Source organism: Chiloscyllium plagiosum, unplaced genomic scaffold, assembly GCF_037043375.1.
Source record: "Chiloscyllium plagiosum isolate Xiang-an unplaced genomic scaffold, Cpla_swu_hap1 HiC_scaffold_7, whole genome shotgun sequence".
NCBI lineage: Eukaryota > Metazoa > Chordata > Chondrichthyes > Orectolobiformes > Hemiscylliidae > Chiloscyllium > Chiloscyllium plagiosum.
Window position 1 is genome coordinate 9,552,783 of NW_028270145.1, and position 24,532 is coordinate 9,577,314.

Here is a 24,532-nt window from a genome sequence, read left to right on the forward strand (position 1 = left end):
TATGCCAGACTGTAAGACCCAAAGTCCACAGACAGAGCGGCCACTCAGTCTTTCCTGTCATCTATCACAGGAGTCTTAGATGATAGTTTATGGGAGAGGCTGGACCAGTCATTACCTCTGGATGCGCTGACCAAGGCCCTCGAGTCCTTAGAAAAGAATAAAACTCCAGGAAGCGATGGCTTACCAGCCGAGTTGTAGTCAACACTGTGGGACTTGATAGGCCAGGATGTACTGGAGGTGTATGACAGTATGCTTCTGGCTGGTACCATGTGTGAATCCATGACGAAAGATATCATCAACATCATCTACAAGAGGGAGAGGGAGGAAGTTAGAAACTGGTGACCAATTGCACTGCTGAATGCAGACTGCAAAATCCTGTCTAAGGTCATTGCTAACAGGGTCATGTCTGCACTGAAATCAGTGATTCACCCCCAACCAAACATGTGCTATACCAGGTAGGATGATCTCCAAGAGCCTCATATTCCTCAGGGATACAATTGTCTATGTACAGGCTGGGGGACTGGACACCTGCCTCATCAGCCTAGACCAAAAGAAGGCTTTTGACAGGATATCACATGTGGGACATGGTGTCCAAAATGGGCTTTGGGGAGGGAATCTACAATTGGATCTGAGTGCTCTACACCAACATTATTAGTGCAGTCTCAATCAATGGGTGGGAATCAGAAAGCTTCCCGATCAGATCTGGAGTCAAGCAGGGCTGCCCACTCTGTCCTGCTTTGTTTATGTGTTGTATAGAGCCCTTCGCTGAGTCCATCAGGAAGGATGTGAACCTGAGAGGAGTGAGTATTCCAGGCAGTGGAGCCCTGCAGGACAAAGCCTCCCTGTACGTGGATGCTGTCATCATTTTCTGCTCGGATCTGTTGTCTGTGCGCAGACTCATGAGCACCTGCGACCAGTTTTCAACTGGCCTTGGGAGCCAAGGTAATTCGAGGCAAGAGTGAGGCCATGCTCTTTGGGAACTGGGCCAACTGATCTTTCATTCCCTTCACCATCAGGACAGATTACCTGAAGGTGCTGGGTATATGGTTCAGAGGGGCTGGGGTATGGACAAAATCTTGGGAGGACAGCATCACCAAGGTGAAGTAGAAACTGGTCTTCTGTGAGCACCAGTTCGTCTCCATTGAATGTAAAAACCTCGTCATCAGGTGTGAGGAGCTCTCTATTTTGTTGTACATGGCACAGGTCTGTCTCATTTCCTGAAACTGTGCTGTTACAGTCACCCAAGCCACCTTCCACTTCATCTGGAAGTCTAAGATAGATCCGGTTCACAGGAACTCTATGTACAAAACTCTGGATAATGGGATGGAAGAATGTTCCCAACATCGCCCTCATCCTGATGGCCACCTTTGAGTGCGGCTGCATCAAGCTGTGCGTAGACATTTGGTACTGAGGTTCTACCTAAACCTGGCCTCACTCCTGCTGAACGCTCCGAGCACGCCTGGTTGGTCTGTATCACCGCATGCTGCCCTCAAAGTCATTCCGGGGTTTGAGACTGTCACACATCTCCTTCTGGAATGTTCCATTGGAAAGGAAGTCTGGAGAAAGATGCAGTGGCTTGTGTCGAGGTTCATCCTGAGCTGCTCCGTGACGCGGGACTCTGTACTCTACAGTCTGTTCTCCGGGACGCACACTGAGACAAACATAAGCTGAGCCTCGAGAACCAGCAACTCAGTGATAGGCACTCTTTGGTCTGCCTGGAACTTGTTGGTCTTCCAGATCAAGGAGTTGACCCTGATTGAATGTTGCAGACCAGTACATTCCAAGATGCAGGATTATGTGCTGAGGGATGCACTAAGGCTTGGGGCAGCGGCTGCCAAGGTGCAGTGGGAAAAATCCACTGTCTAAGGTCTTCCTGCTGAAGGTAAATGAGAGTCAGTTCAGGTATTGGACTCTCCTAGTGCCTCAAATGTAGGTAAATATTACTATTGTATGTACAAGAAGGGTCTTTGGTTTTTTTTGGATGGAGTCAAAGTTCAATGTTTTGTTTATTTACTTGATATGCAACTGTGCAAAACCGAACTGCCTTTGTGACAATGTAAATATTCAAAACGATTTTCATGAATAAAGTATATTTTTGGAAATAAAACATAGTGGTGGTGAGTTAAAGGTATTCAGAGGGGTTCAGTGAGCTCTGGGCGGTACCTGTTCCTGGGGTCGGGGTTGTTGCCCGGACGGATGAGTGTGTGGGGTCTCGCCTCCCCAGCCAATGGGAGGAGCGGACCTGTTGCCCGGTGAAGATGGCGCTGGCGGTCAGGCGGTGCCGCTTCGCTCTGTCCTGGGCTCACAGGCAGCCCGGCCTCGGCCCAGGCCCCATGGCCGTCTCGGTCCCCGTGCCGCGGTGCCTGGCTCCGCCCGGGCCTCTTCCCTGGGCCCGGCGGTACAGCACTGAGCCGGGACCGGGGCGCCAGCCGCGGCCCAAGAAGGTGGTGGTGGTCGGGATCCCCAACCCGTTCATCTGGGCCCGCACCAAGATGTACTTCTTCCTGATCAGAGCCTATTTCGATCAGGACTTCACCTTCGAGGAGTTTTCCGCCGGTGCCAGGCAGGTGGGTGACTGAGCTGGAACAGGAACGGCCGTGAGATCAGGGAAGCAGGACATTCGGCCCGTCCGGTCTGTGCTGGCTCCCTGGTCGTCCTCTTGACTGGGGTCAGCTGGACACTTTTAGGATCATTCGTGGTTACAGCACACACAGGATCTTCGGCCCATCATGTTCGTGTCGGCTCTTTGTGTTAGTTTCTCCCTCCCCACTCCCATGTTGATGAGATGAAACTGATAAGCAAAAGTTCAGTTCAGGGTAAAAACAATGACTGCAGATGCTGGAAACCAGATTCTGGATGAGAGTGGTGCTGAAAAAGCACTGCAGTTCAGGCAGCATCCGAGGAGCAGGAAAATCGGGCAAAAGCCCTTCATCAGGAATAAAGTTCAGTTCTGGATGATGCCCGAGTGTTTTGGGGTGGGGAGGGTGGATGGATGACTTGCTTTTGTCAGAAGAAAATGTGAAGTTGTTTCCCTGCATCGTTGTTGATCGGAACGAATGCTGACGTGACTCTTTTCTCTGGTTTGGGAGATATATGGAAATTGCAATCCAAAACAGAACAACCTCGATTATTTGAACATCAATTGTCTGAACAAGATCTCAAGATCCTGATTAGATTAGTTAGTGTGGAAAGAGGCCCTTCGGCCCATCAAGTCCACACTGACCCTCCGGAGAGCAACCCACCCAGACCCATTCCCCTACATTTAACCCTTCACCTAACACTACGGGCAATTTAGCATGGCCAATTCACCTAACCTGCGCATTTTGGACTGTGGGAGGAAACCGGAGCACCTGGAGGAAACCCACGCAGACACGGGGAGAATGTGCAAACTCCACACAGACAGTTGCCTGAGGTGGGAATTGAACCCGGGTCTCTGGCACTGTGAGGCAGCAGTGCTAACCACTGAGCCACCTTGCCTCCTGTTATAAACAATGTCCGTTATCTGAATTCCCTGTTTTCTGAACAAAATAGTCCCTGCCTGTTTGGTTTGGATAATCAAGGTTGTTCTGTACGTACAAGTTGCAAGTGATTGTCCAACTTGTTTTCTAATGGAATAATGTCTGTGTCTTGGAGGTGAATTAGGTAGATACGGACTATTGAAGACTGGCAGCATGTGACTGAAGAAACTAGTTAATGGTTAGTCAAAGTTGTGGATGGGAAGAATATATGAAAAACTGCAATAAAGCATTGAGGAGAGGATCACAGTGCTGATGGAGGTGATAGAGATAAGTTAGTGTACAGCCATGGAGTGATTCTATAAACAGTCAAAGATTTTGATTTTAACATTTTGGAAGGCAGGAAGCCATTGGTGATTGGAATACTGGGCACCATTAAACTTGTTACCCAACATTTCACTCAAACATGTTTCTACTAAATTTGTTGAATTAGGCCATCCAAAAAATTCAGGAAATGGATTTACATTAAACTTACATATCTTTGTCACTTATTCTAACAACCAACCTATTCTCACCTCACTCAAACACATAAATGTCCCTGAACTTGAGTCAATTTCCTCTCCCAACACCAAGTAACTGCAGTTTATAATAATTAATGCTACTTACAGACAGTTTTTACACAAATCACTGTTCAGTCTCTCCACCATAATGCTCGAACCTTTTTTTTAAAAAGATTTTTTTTTAAGAAATGCCTCTCCGTTACCCTGGGCATAGTTCTCTAACCAATAGAACACAAAACTGTCAACTTCCTAAATGCGTCTCCAACCACTAGTTATCCAATCTATAATCACAGCGACCAGCCTTTCGTAAGAACATAAGAAATGGGAATGTGAGCTGAGCACACTATCCTGTTCACTAATGGCCAACATGCTCTTTGCTTTCCTAATTGCTTGTTGCATTCATCTGCAAATTTTGTTCCTTGTATGAGAACACCTAAGTCTCTTTGTCAACTTTTAGCAGTTACATTTTGAATGCTACGTCTTGCTATTCCCAACACAAAACGAACACTATCACATGATATTGCATTGCTTCACAAGTCAGTAAGGTACTTTGAGGTTTTTTTTATCACATGTTGTGATGCATTTCCAGTAAAGGTAGGATTTGAACTCAGAACCTTGCCCCAAAGGCAAGGACAGTACTGATATGCCAAAAGAGCCCAATGTGGTATTTTGAAGTTCTTGTAACTAATTTAGTTTAGTTGATGTGACAGCAAATTTGCACATATTAAGGTCCCAGTTGTAATTTTGAGATGAATGCATCTGTTTTATAAAGGTTACTGAATGTTGGCCAGGAGCCCAGCAGTTTTTACATTTGGAGATATAGTTATATATTGTGTGGTAATGTAATGAACTTGGGGTTGGGAAGGTGTAGTGTTGATGTGAATGTAACAGTGAATCTACATCATCATGGAGAATGAAGCAAGGTCCTGTGGCTTCTGAGATGATTCTTCAGCAGCATCATGGTACAGATGAAATTATATCCTGTCCAGAGTTAGTATTTACCATGTTTGAATAAAAAGTAATGTTGACTGGCAACATTTTAAAGGGAATACAACTAATGAACTTAAAGCAATGTTGAAACAAGAGGAAACTGATCAAATCCAACTGGTATTTCCCGTGTCAATAAAATATTCTAGTTGTCCCTTCATCCTATTATAGAGGAAAGCCTTGAGTGTTCTGGTAAATAAGGCATGTTTTCTCTCTCAGGAGATTCAGGCATTGACATAGAATGCCAGATTCCTTCCTGTGGCTAACTGAAGAATCTATTAACAATGTGCTGCCTAGACTTGTTAATGCTCATGCTGTGCAGATTTGTCAGGTTCTTTGACTTTCCTCCTCCAGTTGGCCAAAGATCAATACTGAGGCACAGTCACACATTGTGTGTAATCCCCTTCAAATAGTAGAAGAATGTCCCAGCACTTAAGAGTCATAGTTATAGAGATGTATAACTTGGAAACAGACTCTTCAGTCCAACTCGTCCATGCCAACCAAATATCCTAAATTAATCTAGTCCCGTTTGCCAGCACTTGCTCATATCCCTCTAAACTCTTCCTATTCCTGTTTAGGAAGGAAACTGCAATGAGGGCATTTATTTTGAGAGGTCTATAAAAGAAGGGCTGTACTTCTGATGCTCTATAAGGCTCTGGCCAGACCACTTTGGAGGATAGTGTGCAATTTTAGCACCCATGTCCCAGGAATGATGAATTGGCCCTGGAGAAGTTCAGAGGAGGTGCACACGAATGGTCACTGAATGAAAAGCTTAACTTATGAGGAGCACCAGAGAGAGGTTAGGGCCGACCAGGGATAGTGGAAGAAACTTGTGCCTGGAGTCTGAAGAGGTAGTGGAGGCCCTAAATGATTTTTTGCTTCAGTATTCACTAGAGAGAGGTACCTTGTTGATGGTGAGAATACCGTGAGCCAGGTTAAAAGGCTTGAACAGATTGATATTAAGAAAGTGGATGTACTGAAAATTCTGGGAAGGATCAAGATAGGTAAGTCCCCAGGGCCAGACCAGATATACCCAAGGCTACAACGGGAAGCGAGGAATGAGATCACTGTGCCTCTTGGGTTGATCTTGCATCCTCACTCTCCATGGAAGTAGTACTGGATGATTGGAGGGAGACAAATGCTGTTTTTCTGTTGACGAAAGGGAATAGGGAAATCCCAGGGAATTACAGACCAGTCAATCTTACATCTATGGTAAGCAAGATACTGGAAAGGATCCTGAGACATAGGATTTATGCCTATTTGGAAAAACATAGTCAGTATGGCGGTGTGAGGGGCAGATCATGGCTCACAAGCCTTAGTGAGTTCTTTTGAGGATGTGACAAGGGAAGGTGGATGAAGGACGAGCTGTGGATGTGGTGTATATGGATTTCAGTAAGGCATTTGATAAGGTTCCCCACGGTGGGCTCATTCAGAAAGTTAGGTATGCGATACAGGGAAATTTGGCTGTCTGGATACAGAATTGCTACAGAAGAAAGCGAGTGGTAGTGGATGGAAAGTATTGCACCTGGAGGTCTGTGACCAGCGGTGTCCTGCAGGGATCTGTTCTTGGGCTTCTGCTCTTTGTAGTTTTTAATAAATGATTTGGATGAAGAAGTGGAAGAGTGGATTAGTAAGTTTGCCAATGACAGAGGTCAGTGGTGCTGCAGATATTGTAGCCTGCAACAGCCCTCAACACTAAGACATGGACAGGATGCAGAGCTGGGCTGAGAAGTGGCGGGTGGAGTTCAACCTGGATAAATGTGAAGTAATTCATTTTGGAAGGTTGAATTTGAATGCTGAATACAGGGTTAAAGACAGGATTCTTGGGAATGTTGAGGATCCTTTTTTTAAAAAGAAAAATGTGCTTGATGGGGCTACTCTCTGTTACCTTGCTTAAGAGAGATCCTGACCGTGGTTTTATTGCTTATGAAGCAATTAACATGACTAAATATCTTTTCATTAATTATTAATTTTCTGCTTTGCCATAGTTGTCATAGGGCATTGTTTAGTATGTCGATACATAACTGTGTGAAACTAAAGCTTCGAAATGTTCATTGATTCCTTCCATAGGCCTTTTCACAAGTGTCAAAGATGCTTTCAGAGTGCAATTTTGATGCCTTGAAGAATCTTGTATCAAAAGAGGTAAAAATACAATTTGTTTTTAGATCTACAATCAGATTTTTAGATCTCTAATAAATAAAAGATGTTTACTCTAGTAAATTTGTAATGACTTCAACACTTGTAAATAGGTAAGGTCTTTTCCCTGGGGTGGGGGAGTCCAGAACTAGAAGGTATAGGTTTAGTGAGAGGGGAAAAATTTAAAAGAGACTTAAGGGGCAACTTTTGCAGAGGACGGTGAGTGTATGGAATGAGCTGCTAGAGGAAGTGGTGGAGTCTGGTACAGTTACAACATTTAAAAGGCACCTGGATGGGTATATGAATAGGAAAGGGTTAGGGTGATATGGGCCAAGTGCTTTAAAATGGGACTAGATTAGTTAGGATATCTGGTTGGCACGGACAAGTTGGACTAAAGGGTCTGTTTCCATGCTGTACGTCTCTATGACTCTCTATCTTATTATTTTTTAAAATTTATACAGGTTTTGAAGAGGGATAGCATCTTGTCCTAGATGAATTCCAAATAGCACTTTGTAAAACCAAGTTGCTGAATGTGCGAAGTTCTAGATTCTTTGACAAACATAGTATTGTGAAGGAGGTTTGAAAGGATCCCTCAGAGCATGTTTCATCCCTATTGCTGGTATCTGTGTGTTCTGTTTTGCAATTTCTGGCTGTTTTTTTTTTTAAATTAGGACTTTGATGTTGTGGCCATTTCAGAGACATGGACAGGGTAGGGTCAGGAATAGATGTAGGTTCCAGGGTTTAGATCTTTCATTAAGAACAGCGAAGGCGGTAAAAGAGGGGAGGGTGTGACCTTCTTAGTCAAGGACAGTATAACGGTGGCTGAAGGAACATTTGATGAGGACACGTTTGCTGAGGTTAGAAACAGGAGAGAGAGGTCACACTGCTGGGAGTTTTTTATAGGCTTCCGTAGAGGTCCAGGGATGTGGTGGAAAGGATCGGCAAAATGATTATGGGTAGGAATGAAAGGAACAGGGTGGTCATTATGGGGGACTTTAACTTCCCCAACATTGACTGGAAATGCTATAACTCTAGTACATTGGACAAAGCTGATCCATCCGATGTGTTCAGGAGGGTTTCCTGACACAGTATGTCGAAGAGCCGACAAGAGGGGAGGCCACACTGGATCTGATGCTTGGTAATGAACCAGGCCAAGTGTTTGATTTAGTGGTAGGTGAGCACTTTGGAGAGAGTGACCATAATTTGGTTACATTTAGTTTAGTGATGGAAAGTATCGATGGGGCATGGGCAATTATAATGCGATGAGGCAAGACTTAGAATGCATAGAATGGAGTAGCAAAATGCAGGGGATGGGGACAATCAAAATATGGAGCTGGTTTAAGGAACAGATATTGCGTGGCCTTGATAAGTGTCCCTGTCAGACAGAGAGGAAGTGACGAGGTAAGTGAACCGTGGTTTACTACAGAAAATGCATCTCTTATTAAGCGGAAGAAGGAGGCTTATGTGACAATGAGACGAGATGGTTCAGATGAGGTGATGGAGAGTTACAGATTAGCTTGGAAGGAATTAAAGAGAATGTTAAGAAGAGCAAAGAGAGGACATGAGCAGTCTTTAGCAGGTAGAATAAAGGAGAACCCTAAAGCTTTCTATAGGTATGTGAGGAATAAAAGAATGACTACGGTAGGAAAAGGGCCAGTCAAAGTCAGAAGTAGGAAGTTGTGTGTGGACCCTGTGGAGATCAGAGATGTTCGAAACAAATATTTCTTGTCGGTTTTCGCTCAGGAAAAGGAGAATATTGTAGAGGAGAAGAATGAGATACGAGATATTAGACTAGAAAGGATCGAGATTAGTAAGGAAGAGGTGTTATCAATTCTAGCGGGAGTGAAAATAGACAAGTTCCCTGGGCCAGATGGGATTTATCCAACAGTTCTCTGGGAAGCTAGGGAAGAGATGGCGGAGCCTTTGGCTTTCACCTTTGAGTCGTCATTGTCTACAGGTTTAGCACCAGAGGACTGGAGGATTGCAAATGTTGTGCCCTTGTTCAAGAAGGGTCAGTGGAGATGACGCAGGTAATTATAGACCAGTGAGCCTTACGTCTGATGTAGGAAAAGTTTTGGAAAGGATTATAAGAGATAGGATTTATAATCATCTAGCAAGCAACACTTTGATTGCATATAATCAACGTGGTTTCATCAAGGGCAGGTCATGTCACACAAACCTCATTTAGTTCTTTGAGAAGGTAACCAAGCATGTAAAGGAGGGTAGGACAGTTGATCTGGTGTACGTGGACTTCAATGAGGCCTTTGATAAGGTTCCACAAGGTAGACTGTTGGAGAAAATGCAGAGGCATGGAATTGAGGGTGATATAGCAGTTTGGATTTGTAAAAAGTAGTGGTTGGTGGAAAATATTCAACCTGGAGTCCGGTTACTAGTGGTGTGCCACAAGGATCTGTTTTGGGACCACTGCTGTTTGTCATTTTTATAAATGACTTAGATGCAGACATAGGTGGATGGGTTAGTAAGTTTGCAGATGACACTAAAGTCGATGGAGTAGTGGACAGTGTGGAAGAATGTTACAGGTTTCAGGAGGACTTGGATAAACTGCAGAATTGGGCTGAAAGGCGGCAAATGGAGTTCAATGCAGATAAATGTGAGGTGATTCACTTTGGGAAGAATAACAGGATGGCAGAATACTGGGTCAATGGAAAGATATTTGGTAGTGTGAATGTGCAGAGGGATGCTGGAGTCCATATACATAGATCCCTGAAAGTTGCCACCCAGGTTGATAGTGCTGTTAAGAAGGCAAACGGTGTGTTAAGTTTCATTCGTAGAGGGAGCCATAATGTCATGCTGCAACTATACAAAATGCTAGTGCGGCCGCACTTGGAATATTGTGCACATTTCTGGTCGCCCCATTACAGGAAGGATGTGGAAGCATTGGAAAAGGTGCAGAGGAGATTTACCAGGATGTTGCCTTGTCTGGAGGGTAGGCTTTATGAGGAAAGGCTGAGAAACTTGGATCCGTTCTCATTGGAAAGAAGAAGGCTAAGAGGGGATTTGATGGAGACATACGAGATGATCAGAGGATTAGATAGGGTAGACAGTGAAAGTCTTTTTCCTAGGATGATGATGTCAGTTTGTACGAGGGGGCATAGCTACAAATTGAGGGGTGATAGATTTAAGACACATGTCAGAGACAGGTTTAGATTAGATTAGATTAGATTACAGTGTGGAAACAGGCCCTTCGGCCCAACAAGTCCACACCGCCCCGCCGAAGCGAAACCCACCCATACCCCTACATTTACCCCTTACCTAACACTACAGGTATTTTAGTATGGCCAATTCACCTGACCCTGCACATCTTTGGATTGTGGGAGGAAACCGGAGCACCCGGAGGAAACCCACGCAGACACGGGGAGAACGTGCAAACTCCACACAGTCAGTCGCCTGAGGCGGGAATTGAACCCGGGTCTCTGGCGCTGTGAGGCAGCAGTGCTAACCACTGTGCCACCGTGCCGCCCACGGTTCTTTATTCATAGAGTGGTAAGGGCATGGAATGCCCTACCTGCCAATGTAGTTAACTCAGCAACACTATAGAGATTTAAACACATGGATGATGATGGGATAGCGTAGGGGGGGGGGGGGTGAGCTTAGAATAGTTTACAGGTCGGCGCAATATCGAGGGCCGAAGGGCCTGTTCTGCGCTCTATTGTTCTTTGTTGTTCCACATTCTAAGTACTGAGCTGTGGCTTTACAAAGGAGGGGAGAATGGCTTGAGCATTTTTTTTAAAAGAACAATTGTCTACTTAACCTCAAAAATCAATGTGGACTCTAGGACTCTAACATTAACTTTCTCCTTCAAATCAAAATGATTAAAACTATGCTTTGTATATTATTGGCTGTTAAATCCTTTTGGAGGTGATAACTTGCCAGCATCCTTTAATTTCATTGAGAAGCCATTGTATTAACATGATGATCTGTGTCTATCAGCCGGTCTGTGTTGTTCTTTTGTTATCCAAGTGTTTTCTATACAGGCTTTGGAGGAGGTGGAAGAAAAATGTTTAGCTATGCCTGTTAACCGCAGGGAGGCCTTAGCTGCTGAATTGGATGAAATTATGTATAGCACACCAGGCGATGTTGGAATTTATTATGATAATCAAGGTTTGTCTTTTTTTATTATTCATTTGTGGGATGTGAGCTTTGCTGGCTGGCCAGCATTTATTGCCTGTCCCAAGTTACCCTTGAGAAGGTGGTGGTGAGCTGCGTTCTTGAACCACTGCAGTCCACCTGCTGTGGGTTGATCCACAATGCCATTAGGAAGGGAATTCCAGGATTTTGACCCGGCGACAGTGAAGGAACGACAATATATATTTCCAAGTCAGGATGGTATGTGGCTTGGATGGGAATTTGAAGGAGTGCCAATATATCTGCTGCCGTTGTCCCTCTAGATGGAAGTGATCAAGGCTTTGGATGGTGCTGTTTGAGGATCTTTGGTGAATTTCTGCATTGCATCTGAAAGGTAGTAGCAGCAGTGTGGAGGGAGTGGATTGATTAAACTTGAGATAAAACTGTTGGTATTGTCTAGATTGGTGTAATCAGATTTTTCTCATGAAATCATAGCGCAATTATTAATAATGAGTACTTCCTGGACATTAACTGTGTTTGCAGATGAAGAGGAAAGAAGACTAATTGGAATAGTAATGTAACATGGATGTCAGTGACTATGTGTACATTACCTATTGCTTGTTGCATGTAAATAGGATTATCATCTATGAGTTAATCCTAGAAGCTTTTGCTATCCTGGCCGTTACTGAAACTTAATTCACTTCCTACTTATTAAGGCTGCCCTTCTAACTACATTTCCAATGGTATTTCCTTGGTCTAATCAATGCCAGTGTGGCATTTGTTAGTTCTGGCGTTGACATGTCCTTTTAGTCTGTTGGCAACCTTTCGTTAAGCACTGCATTCACTCCACTTTGTTAAATCACCACCTGTCACCCTCACAAGTCCACATGTTGCTTCTTAGTTTAAATCTCTGGCCTCTGCCCTGAGTGGTTCCCCATTAGTTATTTCTTTTCACCCACCTTCCCTTACTGGCTCCTGATATCACTGCATTCCAGTCTTCAATACATTTCACACTCATTATTAAGAACCCCTCCTAGATGTTCTTCCTTCCCATGAATTTTCTTGATCTTCTCAACATAAGGTCCTGCCACCTGAAGATTTCACTTCAGTCAAAACCATTTCTATTTGTTTCCTCAATTTGTTGAACACCTACATCATTCTAATTACTTCAGACCCTTCTACAATTATCTTCATCCCAGGGGAAACTTAACACCTTCCTCACATCTTTGTGATGCCAATTCCACATTCTCCACTAGATAGCCATCTGCCTTGTCACAGCTATTGCACTAAACTTGCTGACGGTTGCTTTGTTTCTATTATCAATGCCTCAGATTTGCTGTAAATTTCCTCAGTGGCAATTCCCGCATCGTGTCCGTGAATTTGAGGGTTGACGGTTGGAATGCATTTGGAGCTGATTGATAGTTGTATCCACTGCTGGATCTGGTCAGATTACCTAAAGCAATATTGGGCTGAATTTTCCAAGGAATGGCAGTCTTGGACAGGTTGCAGATTTTCTTTTCCAAAGGAAAAGGGAGCCCTCCATTTCTGAGAGGAAATTCAACTCTGGGCTCACTCAGAAATGTGGAACTGTATATCCACATTGGGGTCAGGCTAGTGGAGGTGGGTAGGGATGTCTGGCCAGATCTGGTTGGGTGTTGGGTTAGGCTTTTGGGGGCAGTAAGGGGTCTGGGAAGATGTAGTTTGGGGGGGGGGTGTCCTAAGTATGAGTTCAGTTTAATTGTTACTCAGGAGTTATACTGTTCGTTTCACAGTCTAACCTTTCCTCAGTATTTTACTTAATCTAATCAAAACCATCCCAAGTCTCAGATTTAAATGGAGACTTTCAGAATATTCCAGAAGTAGAGGCTTTACTGAGTGGATAATTCAATTTCCTCAGCAATTCTAATAGTATCTCCTTGCATGACTGTGATAAGTGCTCACAAAATGACTATCTAGCCAGTGGAAAATCTGGACCATTGTACCTTTGTTTTACATTTTTAGCTCATGAACTGAGCTTCAAATCTCTCCATACCACCGCCAATGCCATGTGGCCATTGAAATCCATTTCCAAGATTTTGACACACCTTGAAACCATAGGGAATTTGAGAGGGAAGCTAGATGATAGCTTCCCCCCATGCTATCCTGTAACCCTCAATTTCCCATGGCCAGTCAACATTCCTGGCATGATCAATCCACTTAACATGCACATAATTGAAGCACTCTGAGGAAACCCATTAACTCCACACAGTCACCGACCGAACCTGGGTCACTGGTGTTGTGAGATAACAGTGCTAATTGCTGAGCCACCGTGCCATTTATTGCTTCAGTCATAGATGAGAGTGACTGTCCTTTATCAATGCAGTTTTTGAGTGAGCATGGCATTAAGGAGCCTGAGCAAAATTCGAGTTAATGGGAACAACTGAAACGACTGTGGTTAAGGTATTTCATCTTGCACAAAGGAAGTTAGTTGTGTTTATTATTCATTCATCTCAATGCTCAATCATTCCTGCATTCATTAGGATTTAGATATCCAAGGCCTAACCATCTTTGACTGCTTCATCAAGGACTTTTCCTTTATCATAGAGCCAGAAGTACTGATGTTGGCACAAAGTTCAGAATCATTTGTGACTTTTCTTATGCAGAACCAGTCAGTACTCATTTGCATTAAGACCTGGATAACATTCAGGCTTGGACATTTATTGCAGATAGCATTTGTTCACTTGAGTGCCAGGCAATGACCATCCCAAACAAGGGAGAATTTAACCATTGCTGAATTCCCCATAATAACATTGGGAGTTCCCATTGACCAGAAACTTAAATGGACCTGCCATAGAAATACTATGTTTATAAGAGCAGGTCAAAACCAGAAATTCTGTGGCTTGTAACTTGTCTCTTGTATTCCCAAATCCATTTCACCATCTGCAAGGTACATTTCAGGAACGTGATTGAATACTGTTCACTTGCCTGGATAGATGCTGCTCCAACAATACTTGAGATGCTTGACACCATTCATGTACAAAGCAACCCAATTTATTGGTGCCCAATCCACCACCTTCAACATGCATTCCAATCACATCTGCCGCGGAGTGGCAACAGGGTATGCCATCTACAAGATGGCTGACAGTGACTCACCTACTCACTCACTGATAGCATCTTCCAAACCTTTCACAATGAAAGATAAGGGAGCAGCTGACAAAATTGCCGTTCCTTCACTGCTGGATCAAAATCCTGGAACTCCCTAACATCAGTGTCCCTACATCCCAAGCTGCTCACCACCACCACCTCCAGGACAATTTGGATTGGGCAATAAATTTTGGCCTAGCCAGCAGTGGCCACATCCCATGAACAAAGTTTTAAAACCATTTAAGGGAACTGTGTTGAAGGAAATATTTTGTTATTTTTGCAACTAAGAAAAGATCCACTGCATCGTATTGCTACCTTTTAATGTGAGTGTCCATTACTTAGTAGGTGTCTAGAAATCTCAAAGTTCAACAGAGCTGATATTGATCTGTTGTGTAGTGTCAGAAATTAAACCTGCTGCCTTCTTCCTTATAATGTCACAGTTGGATAAGGAGACACATCATCTGATAGGTTACTTAGTAACCTATGGTTCCTGGCTAAGTTTGCGCTAATGAGAGTGGGGAAAACTGGAACTAAGTGGTGGTATGTTTGTCCTGCTCCCATCAGCTGAAATACAACACGTCAGAAATGCATTGTTCCTATCATTTTTTGTTTTGTATTTGCAACTGTGCTTTTTAAAATAAAATGGCTAGTTTTCATTGATGTCAGTGTACTTAATCTTAATTTGGGGTTTTGTTTTACTGTACAAGTAATTTTTGGTATCAGAACGTCAGCCTTTGTTTTGTTATCTCAACAGGTAGAAAGTTTGTCAGTATAATAATGCGATACTGGTACCTGACTGATGTTGACCTTCCTGATGAGACACCTGAGGGAACAAAAGTGTTTCAAGTTGTCTTTGGTGATGAAAGCAGTAAAGACAGCTTACGCCTTCTCACAGCCAACTATGAGTAAGTTGTTTTGACTAAACCTGTATGCATATTGGGAGCTATGGCAATTGTTTTGAAGGCATATGCTGTTTATTGCATCTTAAATTTACAAAATGAATTGCTTGCTTTGGCTACATATAACCAGAAGAGAAACTCAGTCTACCTTGTTTCGCAACCAAATGATTCTGCCATCTCACTTTCCCAGGACTGGGTATAACATGAATTTGGTTTTATTACACAAGGGCAACGTGGTGGCTCAGTGGTTGTACTACTGCTTCACAATACCAGGGTCCTGCATCTAGACTGAACTGGAGCAGTTCATCGACTTCACCCACAACTTCCACCCCACCCTCAAATTCACTTGGTTCATCTCAAACATGTTCCTCCCTTTCTCGACCTCACCATTTCCATCTCTGCTGACAGTCTCCAGATGGATGTTTATTACAAACCTACAGACTCCCATAACTACCTAGACTATGCCTCCTCCCATCCAGTATCCTGCAAGAACTCAATTCCATTCTCCAAATTCCTCCACCTCCGTCGCATCTGCTCAGAAGAGGAGATATTCCACTCTCGAGCTTCCCAGATGTCCACCAACTTTGAACAATGCACTTTTCCTCCTCCCGAATTCCAGGCAACCTTCTGCCGCACCACCTCCATTCCCTGTTCCACTGCTCTAACCCCATCTTCCCCCCGCCAGAGTCCCCCTGGTGCTCACCTACAACCCCACCAGACTCCACATCCAGTGCATCATCCTTAAACATTTCCACAAATTCCAACTAGACCCCACCACCAAGAACATCTTCCCCTCCCCACCACTCTCTGCCTTCTGCAAGGACTGTTGTCTTCGACAATCCTTGAATTGTGCCACTCTTCCCATGCCCCCAACCCCCATAAACTACCAGGTACCTTCCCCTGAAACTGGAAAAGATGTAAGACCTGCCAGTATACCAGGGCCCCAAACAGTCCTTCCAGGTGAGACAGAGGTTCACCTGCCTCCTCTAACCTAGTTTACTGCATCAGGTGCTCCTGATGTGGTCTTCTCGACATCAGGGAGACTAAACATAAACTTGGGGAACGGTTCACCAAGCATCGCAGCTGGACTCGCTGGGGCCAACCTGACCTCCCAGTCACCACCCATTTCAATTCCCCAACCATCCCCTTTCTGACATGACCATCTTTGGCCTCCTCCATTGCCAAAATGAACCACAGCACAAATTGGAGGAACAACACCTAATCTTCTGCCTGGGCAACCTACAGACTGAGAACTCGATATTGAGTTTTCCGATTTCAAATAACCTCCCTGCATCCCCCCCCCCCCCCCCCCCCCAAAAAGACTCCCTTCCCAGCCTCTTCTTTTTTCCTCCTTTCTTCCATTCCTCCCTGCCACCAACTGGATTCATCCCTCCCATTGACCAACCAGGTCGTACCTTCTACCTGTCTTCATCTATCCCCACTTCACCACCCTGCCCCCGCTACCCTCTTTATCTGCAGTTACCCCCACACCCACCCCCAGTCCTGAAGAAGAGTTACACCCAAAACGTCGACTTCTCCACCTCCTGCTGCAGCCTGGCCTGCTGTTTTCTTCCAGCCTCCTCCCTGTCATTTCACAGTACCAGGGACCTAGGTTTGATTCTAGCCTCGAGCATTTGTCTGTGTGGAGTTTGCACATTCTCCCTGTGGTCTGCGTGGGTTTCCACTGGGTGTTCTGGTTTCCTCCCACAGTCCAAAGATCTGTAAGTTTGTAAGTTAGATGGATTGGCCATGCTAAATTACCCACAGTGTTCAGGGATGTTAGGTTGGGTGCGTTAACCATGGGAAATGAAAGGTTATAGGGATAGAGTAGGAGGGATGGACTTGTTGGGCCGAATGGCTTGTTTCCACACTGGGGATTCTACAATTTTAAAAAAAGAATTGTCGTTGTGACAAATTTCTGTTTTCGCCTCTTGCTGCGAGAGTGGGGCTGCTGCGTGAGTAAGTTGTGGAGCAAATCAATTTCCCAAAATGCTTCCAGAGTTGTAGCAAGACTTGTGATAATTTGGAAGAAGCTGGATTATGGGGTGACCTACAAAAGGACAGAAGTGTGTTGCGTCACCACTTATCAGGGAGTCAGCATTATAGTTGAGCTATGTTGACTAATTTGAAATTTTAATAACATCAATGTGTAATAGATTTTAGGTGAACATGGCCCAGCTGAGGAACTCAGTGGACGGATAGATAGTGAAATTAAATGCAGAGAATTAAGGTGATACATTTTGTAGGAGAGGAGAGAGATGCTAAATTGTAAAGTGGGTTCAGGAAGCACAATCTGGAGTTGATAGAGCAGGTTAATAAGCAATTAATAATGTGCTAGGATTCTCTTCTCTAAATAATGGCATTAGTGTACAAAAGCCAGGAAGTTATGATAAAATAATATAAATACTATTATATTAATATTTAATCCTAATTGGGTTATTGTGTCCAAATTATGAGCACCACACTTACAGAAGGTGCGAAGGCCCTGCATGGTGTACAAAAGAGATTTACTAGAAGGGTTTTTGAATTAAAAACTTCAGTTTTGTGGCTAGACTGAAAAGGCAAAAGTTGTAATCCTGAGAGTAGAAAAGTCCAGTGAAAGATTTGCTAGGAGTGTTTACAGTCATGATGAGCTTAGATAAAATTAGTTGGGATGAACTTTCCAATAGCTGACAGCTTGATAAACAGAGCACAGATTTAAGATGAGTGGTAAAAGAACCCAGGGTGATTAAATGTAAGTGATTAAAATTTGGAATGCGCTACCTAGGAGGATAGTGAAAATAGATTCAATAATAGTTCTGCAAAAGGAATTGGGTAAATATTTGAAGATGAAAACTGTAGTGAAGGTGGAACTAAGTGGATTGCTCTTCAGAAGAGCTGGGACAGGCATGATGGATCAAATAGATGGCTGCATGTACTATCATGTAAATGGAAACTTATTTCTTAAAAGATATTTTCAAAGTGAATATGATTAAATATAGAACATCACATTTCGTTTTATCTGTCTTCAATGTTTGAGTTTATGAATTTGCTGAAATAATCTGTTCGTATGTCATGCTGAAATTTTAAAGCCTAAGGATTAAGAAACACAACTGTCATGTATTTGATCTCAGCCAAAATATGTAGATATCAAGTTGGCAGGTCACGTACTGTTCAATTAGGTTTAATTCAGATGTCTTCTAGTTTCAGTCCATTTATTCTGATGGTATTCACTTAAAATAGTGGAAACACATTAAACAAAAATCAAGAACAGCTCCAAATTATGAACCTGAGTGCCTTTCACCTTGGCTCAATTCTCCAACCCCACTTAATGAACTGGAAGTCTTACCTGCCTGATGATGATATAGTTTGGCCAGTATGAGTCCTGTATTCCATTTGTGTGGGTTTACGGCTCAAACTGGCCTTTGAGTAGCAGCCTCATTTGGATCCAGGTCACAAATGGATAGTGTATGAACTGGGGTTGAGGCACAGCAGAAAGAGTTTTGTCTATAACAGGCTACTGTAATTACAAATGCTTGGAGCTGATGAAGGATGCTTGAAGTAGGAAATTGTTATTTTTCCTCGAATGAAGAGCTTTCAGCTTGAGCACAAAACTTTATAAGTGGAAATGGCTGGAAAGCCTAATGCGATTCTGTTGGAAGAAAGTCTGTCAGTACATCTTCTGTCATTTGATCCACATTTTGTTTGAATGCTGGACAGTTAAAGTTTGATGAAGGCAGAGTAATTTGGCACAAAACAATGTTTGACTATCTATAAAATTAACCTCATAATAATCAGTTTGAAAGTCTTTATATCACAGCCATTTTGCCATGTCATCAATTAGTTTCCTTAGAGATAGCATATGTTTAAAAATCTAAGTGAAACTTGATAATGTATTCACTTGAACAAGCTGAATTGTGCATATTGTTAATATGAAATCATTGCAAAATATTAAGTTATGGATAGAAAATGACAAGGAATAATGTAGTTGATAGTTTTGTTCAGTGTGGATAATGAGTTTTACACAACAATAAAGCTCAAGATCTATAAAGGTCCAAGGTGAAGTAAAGACAGGACAAACTCTTCTAGGCTACCTACCTCTTGGGCATATTTTGGTGGCTTCTGTTGGAATGTGCTCAAATATGAACAGTGGGTAAGGGCAAGAATATATTAGGCTGTGATGCTTTATAGGTTATGGATAACCTAAAGATGTTCACTGTCAAGGACCATAAGAAATGAACAGTTGCGTGAGGTACCAATAAATGGGCCCAGAGGAACCATCAAGGCAAAAGTGAGGACTGCCAGAGGAACCATAATCCACTTGAAGGTAGTGTGAAGTCAGCAGAACACTAGGGGAACGTGGATTCATTTTGTGCTTTTTATATTGAGATCTTTAGCATTTTAAGTCCTTGTTCTATTATTCTTAAAGCTATGTGGCAATGAGAATTTTCTTTAACTGCCATTTTAAATTTAGTCAATTTTATATTTCTCATTAATTTTAGGTTTCGGCGTGAATTTACACAAGGTGTGGAACCAGATTGGATCGTCACAAGGATACAGCATTTCAAATTATTGGAGTAATTCTGCTGAAAATCTTACTATAAGGATGTTACTGCATAATTCACAGCCAACAAAGACGACCTGCAAGACTGAGCCCTTTTGAGCTGTAATTTTTTTAATTCTATAAAATTCAAGCGTCAAATTAGATGCTGATATTACATGAAAGACATTTGCAATGTTTAACTATTGTGAATGATACCTCGATTGTAATTGATTTTGTCACCACAGAATTGCAAAGTCTTCATGACTTTTTTTGAAAAAAATATTATGCTTATGGTGGATCTCCTGGTATCTCTTCCAATGCGTTTGATTTGGTATTCTCAGCAGAGAGGTGTAAGTGGACCTGGATAATGGCTGTCTTCTGGAACTTGCAACATAAGTGTCACTACAAAATTGCAGCAAATATGCAAACACTCCTTAAAGGTGTGCAATGATGGAGTTGGAGGGAGAGGGATAGAAAGTGAATATTGATGTGTTGCTTCCTGTCGAATGTCCAACAATCGAAGTTAATAAGCATATTCCAGTAAACCCAAATACATGTAATTTCTTGAACATTATAGTAAGGTAATTACAAATGTAGGAAGTTAACCCATCTTATTTCAAAGAATACCCTGGAGTTTCCTGTGACAGAATTCAATTGGTTTTTAAATGTAAACAGAAATCCTATGCATCACTCTACCTTAAATTTACCTGCGAGACATACTTTGATATTGATTCTAAAACTGCCTTTCATATTATTGATGTACATCCTCACTGCCTCACCCCAAGTCCTAGTCAAGCAATTTTATTTTTTGGGAGTTGCTTAATTCTTGGCCTTATCAATTTTTCTCTGCATTCCCTCCAGGTTTTGAATATATCCATTATGTTTTACAGACCACAACTAGACACAGTGATCAAGCTATGACCAAAGCATGATATAATCTGAGCCACGATTCCCCCATTATTCCATTGTGTTTTTCTCTTTTCTGTTGGCATCTTTGGTCTGTATTGATTTGTCATGTTTAACATTTGGCCGAATAAGATTTCTGCTGCTTTCACCTTAATCCATGACTATAACAGAATCTTTCAAGGAATAGAAATGTTTCCTATTTTTCCTTTCTATGCAATATCTTGCATGTCTGTATTAAATTTAATCTGCCAATTTCCTATGCATTTTTGCATTTTGTTCAACTAATTTTCTAATTGTGACCTTTCCTGTTGAAGAACAGCCAGTTCTTCCATAAAATCACTTCAGTTATGTCGTTGCCAAAAAACATTCAGTATTAACAAGGTTTACCATTTCTTTCTCTCCTGAAGTTGCTGACTTCTGCATGTTTTTGGTTCCACAGGTAATAACGGTTCTCCTCAAAGAGGTGTACCTGTGTAAGCCGTTCACTCCAATTTTTCACTGATGTCGTGACCACTGGATAGTGATTGGGTGGCTGTTACGCATTGTTTTTCTAATGCTCCTTTCTAGTAGGCAGAAACCAGTTGTTCTGTGCTGTAATAATCCAGTTGAAGAGGCAACCCTGTGTACAGTCTGGTGCCTCCTGGTCTGCATTGCTGTTTTGCAGAACAGATAGAGAACTTACCAGCTGGACAGTAGGAAAACGGAATACTTCCAATTGGGAAATTTTCTGCAGATCTAAACTGCTGAACTCAGCTCCTTATAATTGAAATGCAACGCAAGGAATTATTTTTTGACTGCTCCATCTTCCCACTTGCAGCTAGTTCTTAAGTAATTCCAGTATCTTATTCTTGATCACTCTTCCTGTAACTATTCAAGCTGCTGCAAAGTGATGCTTCCAAAATGTGCTTTCTACAGTAAGCCCTATATTGGGCAGTGCTTGTGCAATCAGTTGTCATTACTGAGTAGTCTGAGGAAAAATACTTGCACATTATTTGGTCGCTATTTTGTTTGATTCCAATGTCCAGTTCTTCTCCAACGTGGAATAAAAGAAGCTGGGTGATACTTCAAAAAAGGGTGAAGAGCAGATTGGAGAACAAATTAATTTGTTCCTTTTTACATTCCTTCTCCTTTTACACAAAAAATAACCTATGTGAGTCAATCTGCACTCTTGTCACTTGTGAGTTAAGGTTTTAGATCAACAGGAGCTAGGCTGGGTCCTCCAAACTAGGAGACTCCTTGGGTCAAATTAATTTACTGGTCAGTTTACTAAACAAAGATAATACACTTACAGGTTGAATATTGTTTGACAATGTTTTTCATCTAATCTGAAGAATTTTATCTGTAGGGATCCTTTTATAATTATCTTATTTGTATGGTAGCAGATGTAGATTGGCTGTTTTCCATTTATCAATGTATTTTTATTACTCCCAATGGGAGTATTATTATGAGGGGCTACTGTACTTGAAATGCAGTGAATTTACAGAAAATCTTTGCTGTCTCCTCCCTTGGAGAGTATTACTTGCAGCACATACTGTGGTTCAGTTTCACGGGGTTCATTTTGTACGCATTTGAAGGAAAAGGCTCAACACTTGATAACTTTGCAAAAACTATGAACATTTATTGCTGGTTGAAAATGTGATTTCCTCCTGTATTATCCTTCAATGCGACTGTTGCATCCAGTGATATTTAAAATAACATAACATCCCAAAACTTTAATTAAAATAAATGAGCAGCAGTCTCTTTAGAAAGGAGCACCTGGAACACAAATCAAAGTTTCAGCAGAAACTTATCAAATTAATGTTCTTGAGGGAAGTGGGGTGGTGTGTGTTTGGCAGGAGGGCACGGGAGGAATGATACGTCCAAGCCCCATATAAATGCCTGAATGTGCAGCCTGTCCCTCATTATTCCAAACATTCTGTCTGAATTGTCTATAAGCTAATTCTGTGGTAAGGGGACAAGACCAATAGTTAATCCTACACTGTTTCAGAGTACTGCCTGACAACTGGTAGGTACAGCATAAAGCTCCTCTTTCAGAAAGGATTCAGAAATTTATGGAACTGAATTCAAAAAGAGAAAGTGAGCGCTGAACTACCAATAACCTATTAATATTTGATTTTTGAACTGTTAATTAGACTGACTTTTGTAATTGAAACAAATTTTCAGGTAATTTTGTAAAACTAAATTAATATCCATCTAATGGTGCTAGCTTTGCTGTGATTGTAGTCATAACTAAGGACTTGACAACACTTGTCGTAGAATTATTTTTTTCCACACAAAATGAACAGAATACGCTCCTCATAAGATGCAACTACAAACACTTCGATGTTTTTATTGTAGTTTTCTTGATGTTTTTATAAAATTTCAAGTGGTGAATGTTGAACTTTTAAAAAAATTTGTGAAGATGAACTTTTTTTATGAATAAATATGCTTCAAAAGTCACAATTCTTTTGAGTTCTCATATTAGGGGGACTAGTGTTAATGACAGTCTGATTAGCAAATTGTTAATTTTGTCAGATCTGACTGATGTTTGGCCTTTCAAAATGAAGGTGCTGAAACCTGCTCAGTGAAGTTAATGGTCATGTTTAAAATACTTTTTTTGTTTTGCAATTGCAGGCTGAATGACAGCTGATGATGTATAATTGGTTCATTAATCTTCCAGGACATATTAGACTCCCTACATTGTGGAGACAGGCCTTTTGGCCCAACCAGTCCACACTGACCCTCCAAAGAGGGACCCACCCAGACCCATTTCCCTCTGACTAATACACCTAACAGTATAGGCAATTTAGCTTGGCCAATTCACCTAACCTGCACATCTTTGTGATTATGGGAGGAAAGCAGAGCACCCAGAGGAAAGCCACGCAGACACTGGGAGAATGTGCAAACTCCACACAGACAGTCCCCCAATGCAGGAATCGAACCTGGGTCCCTGATGCTGTGAGGCAGCAGTGCTAACCAGTAAAGCCACCGTGCCTGTAATGTTCTATGTTCTATAATCTTTGTTAACTTATTCCTATTGCCTTGTGTTAATTTAAATATGGTTGTATCTAGGAAGTTAATGCTTTCATTATGTTTTGTGACTTAAGTTTAATGGGGAGCAAGTTTGCTCTAAGCTACCGGATAGTTCCATGCCCACACTGATTGGCACACTGACACATTAACTCTGCTTGTGGGATGGGCCTCTGAGGTCCATGCAGCAAAGAAAAATGAAAGGGAATGTTGATTATTATTGAGGATGTGTATGAATTCTTAAAATTCTCTTTCAGCTTAAATACCCTGTATGTCAACACAAATGTAAAAGCTATTGTAACTACAGTTCTGCATAACTAATAAATGAGTTAGTGAGAGTGGAAATATGAGCCTTGAGAAATTACAAGAGAAGCTCTCAAAAAAATATATAGACCGCCCCCCCAAAACAGAATGCAGTCTTCCAGTGAAACCTGCCTTAATTTTATTGCTTTTCATAACAGATTCCTACCAGCATTTTGGGTGGAGTTAGCAATTCCTAAATTGGTACTAACCTTGGAAAGCGAAACAGTTCCAGACTTAAACAAAATAACTGATTTGTACAGAGATGGTTGACAAATGTGCCCTCTTATTTCTTCCAAGGCTTTGTATCTCAAGTTGACTTGCAAGAAAATCCTTCTCAAAACCACCACCTTGATGGACCCCCACCACCAAAACCACTCCAGTCTTATGACCACATTTCATGTTGGCTTGGGGATATAATGTGTTTTCCTGTTAATTGTGTGCTTCCTTTGCCAATGATCTTGTGAATTAATGTCTAACATAAAAGGTTAAATATATCTATACAATTGCACCTACTGTGTTCTTCCCTGATATGTGTCCCAATGTATG

At 42.1% G+C, this 24,532-nt stretch overlaps 1 protein-coding gene across 1 annotated transcript; it reads left to right on the forward strand.

The window, feature by feature from the left end:
• Nucleotides 1–1,420: 1,420 nt before the first annotated feature.
• On the forward strand, nucleotides 1,421–24,494 carry maip1 (matrix AAA peptidase interacting protein 1). Its single transcript, XM_043692959.2, has 5 exons — nucleotides 1,421–2,567; nucleotides 7,073–7,144; nucleotides 11,134–11,260; nucleotides 15,102–15,252; nucleotides 19,728–24,494. Exons 1-5 carry the CDS (start codon nucleotides 2,259–2,261, stop codon nucleotides 19,804–19,806), a joined length of 738 nt encoding a protein of 245 aa, XP_043548894.2. The 5' UTR covers nucleotides 1,421–2,258; the 3' UTR covers nucleotides 19,807–24,494.
• Nucleotides 24,495–24,532: the final 38 nt, after the last annotated feature.

Coding starts and splice junctions, on each gene's coding strand:
- maip1 (XM_043692959.2), top strand. CDS start 2,259: ATGGCGCTGGCGGTCAGGCGGTGCCGCTTCGCTCTGTCCTGGGCTCAC. Junction 7,145..11,133: donor AGAATCTTGTATCAAAAGAG/GTAAAAATACAA, acceptor TTTTCTATACAG/GCTTTGGAGGAGGTGGAAGA. Junction 11,261..15,101: donor AATTTATTATGATAATCAAG/GTTTGTCTTTTT, acceptor TTATCTCAACAG/GTAGAAAGTTTGTCAGTATA.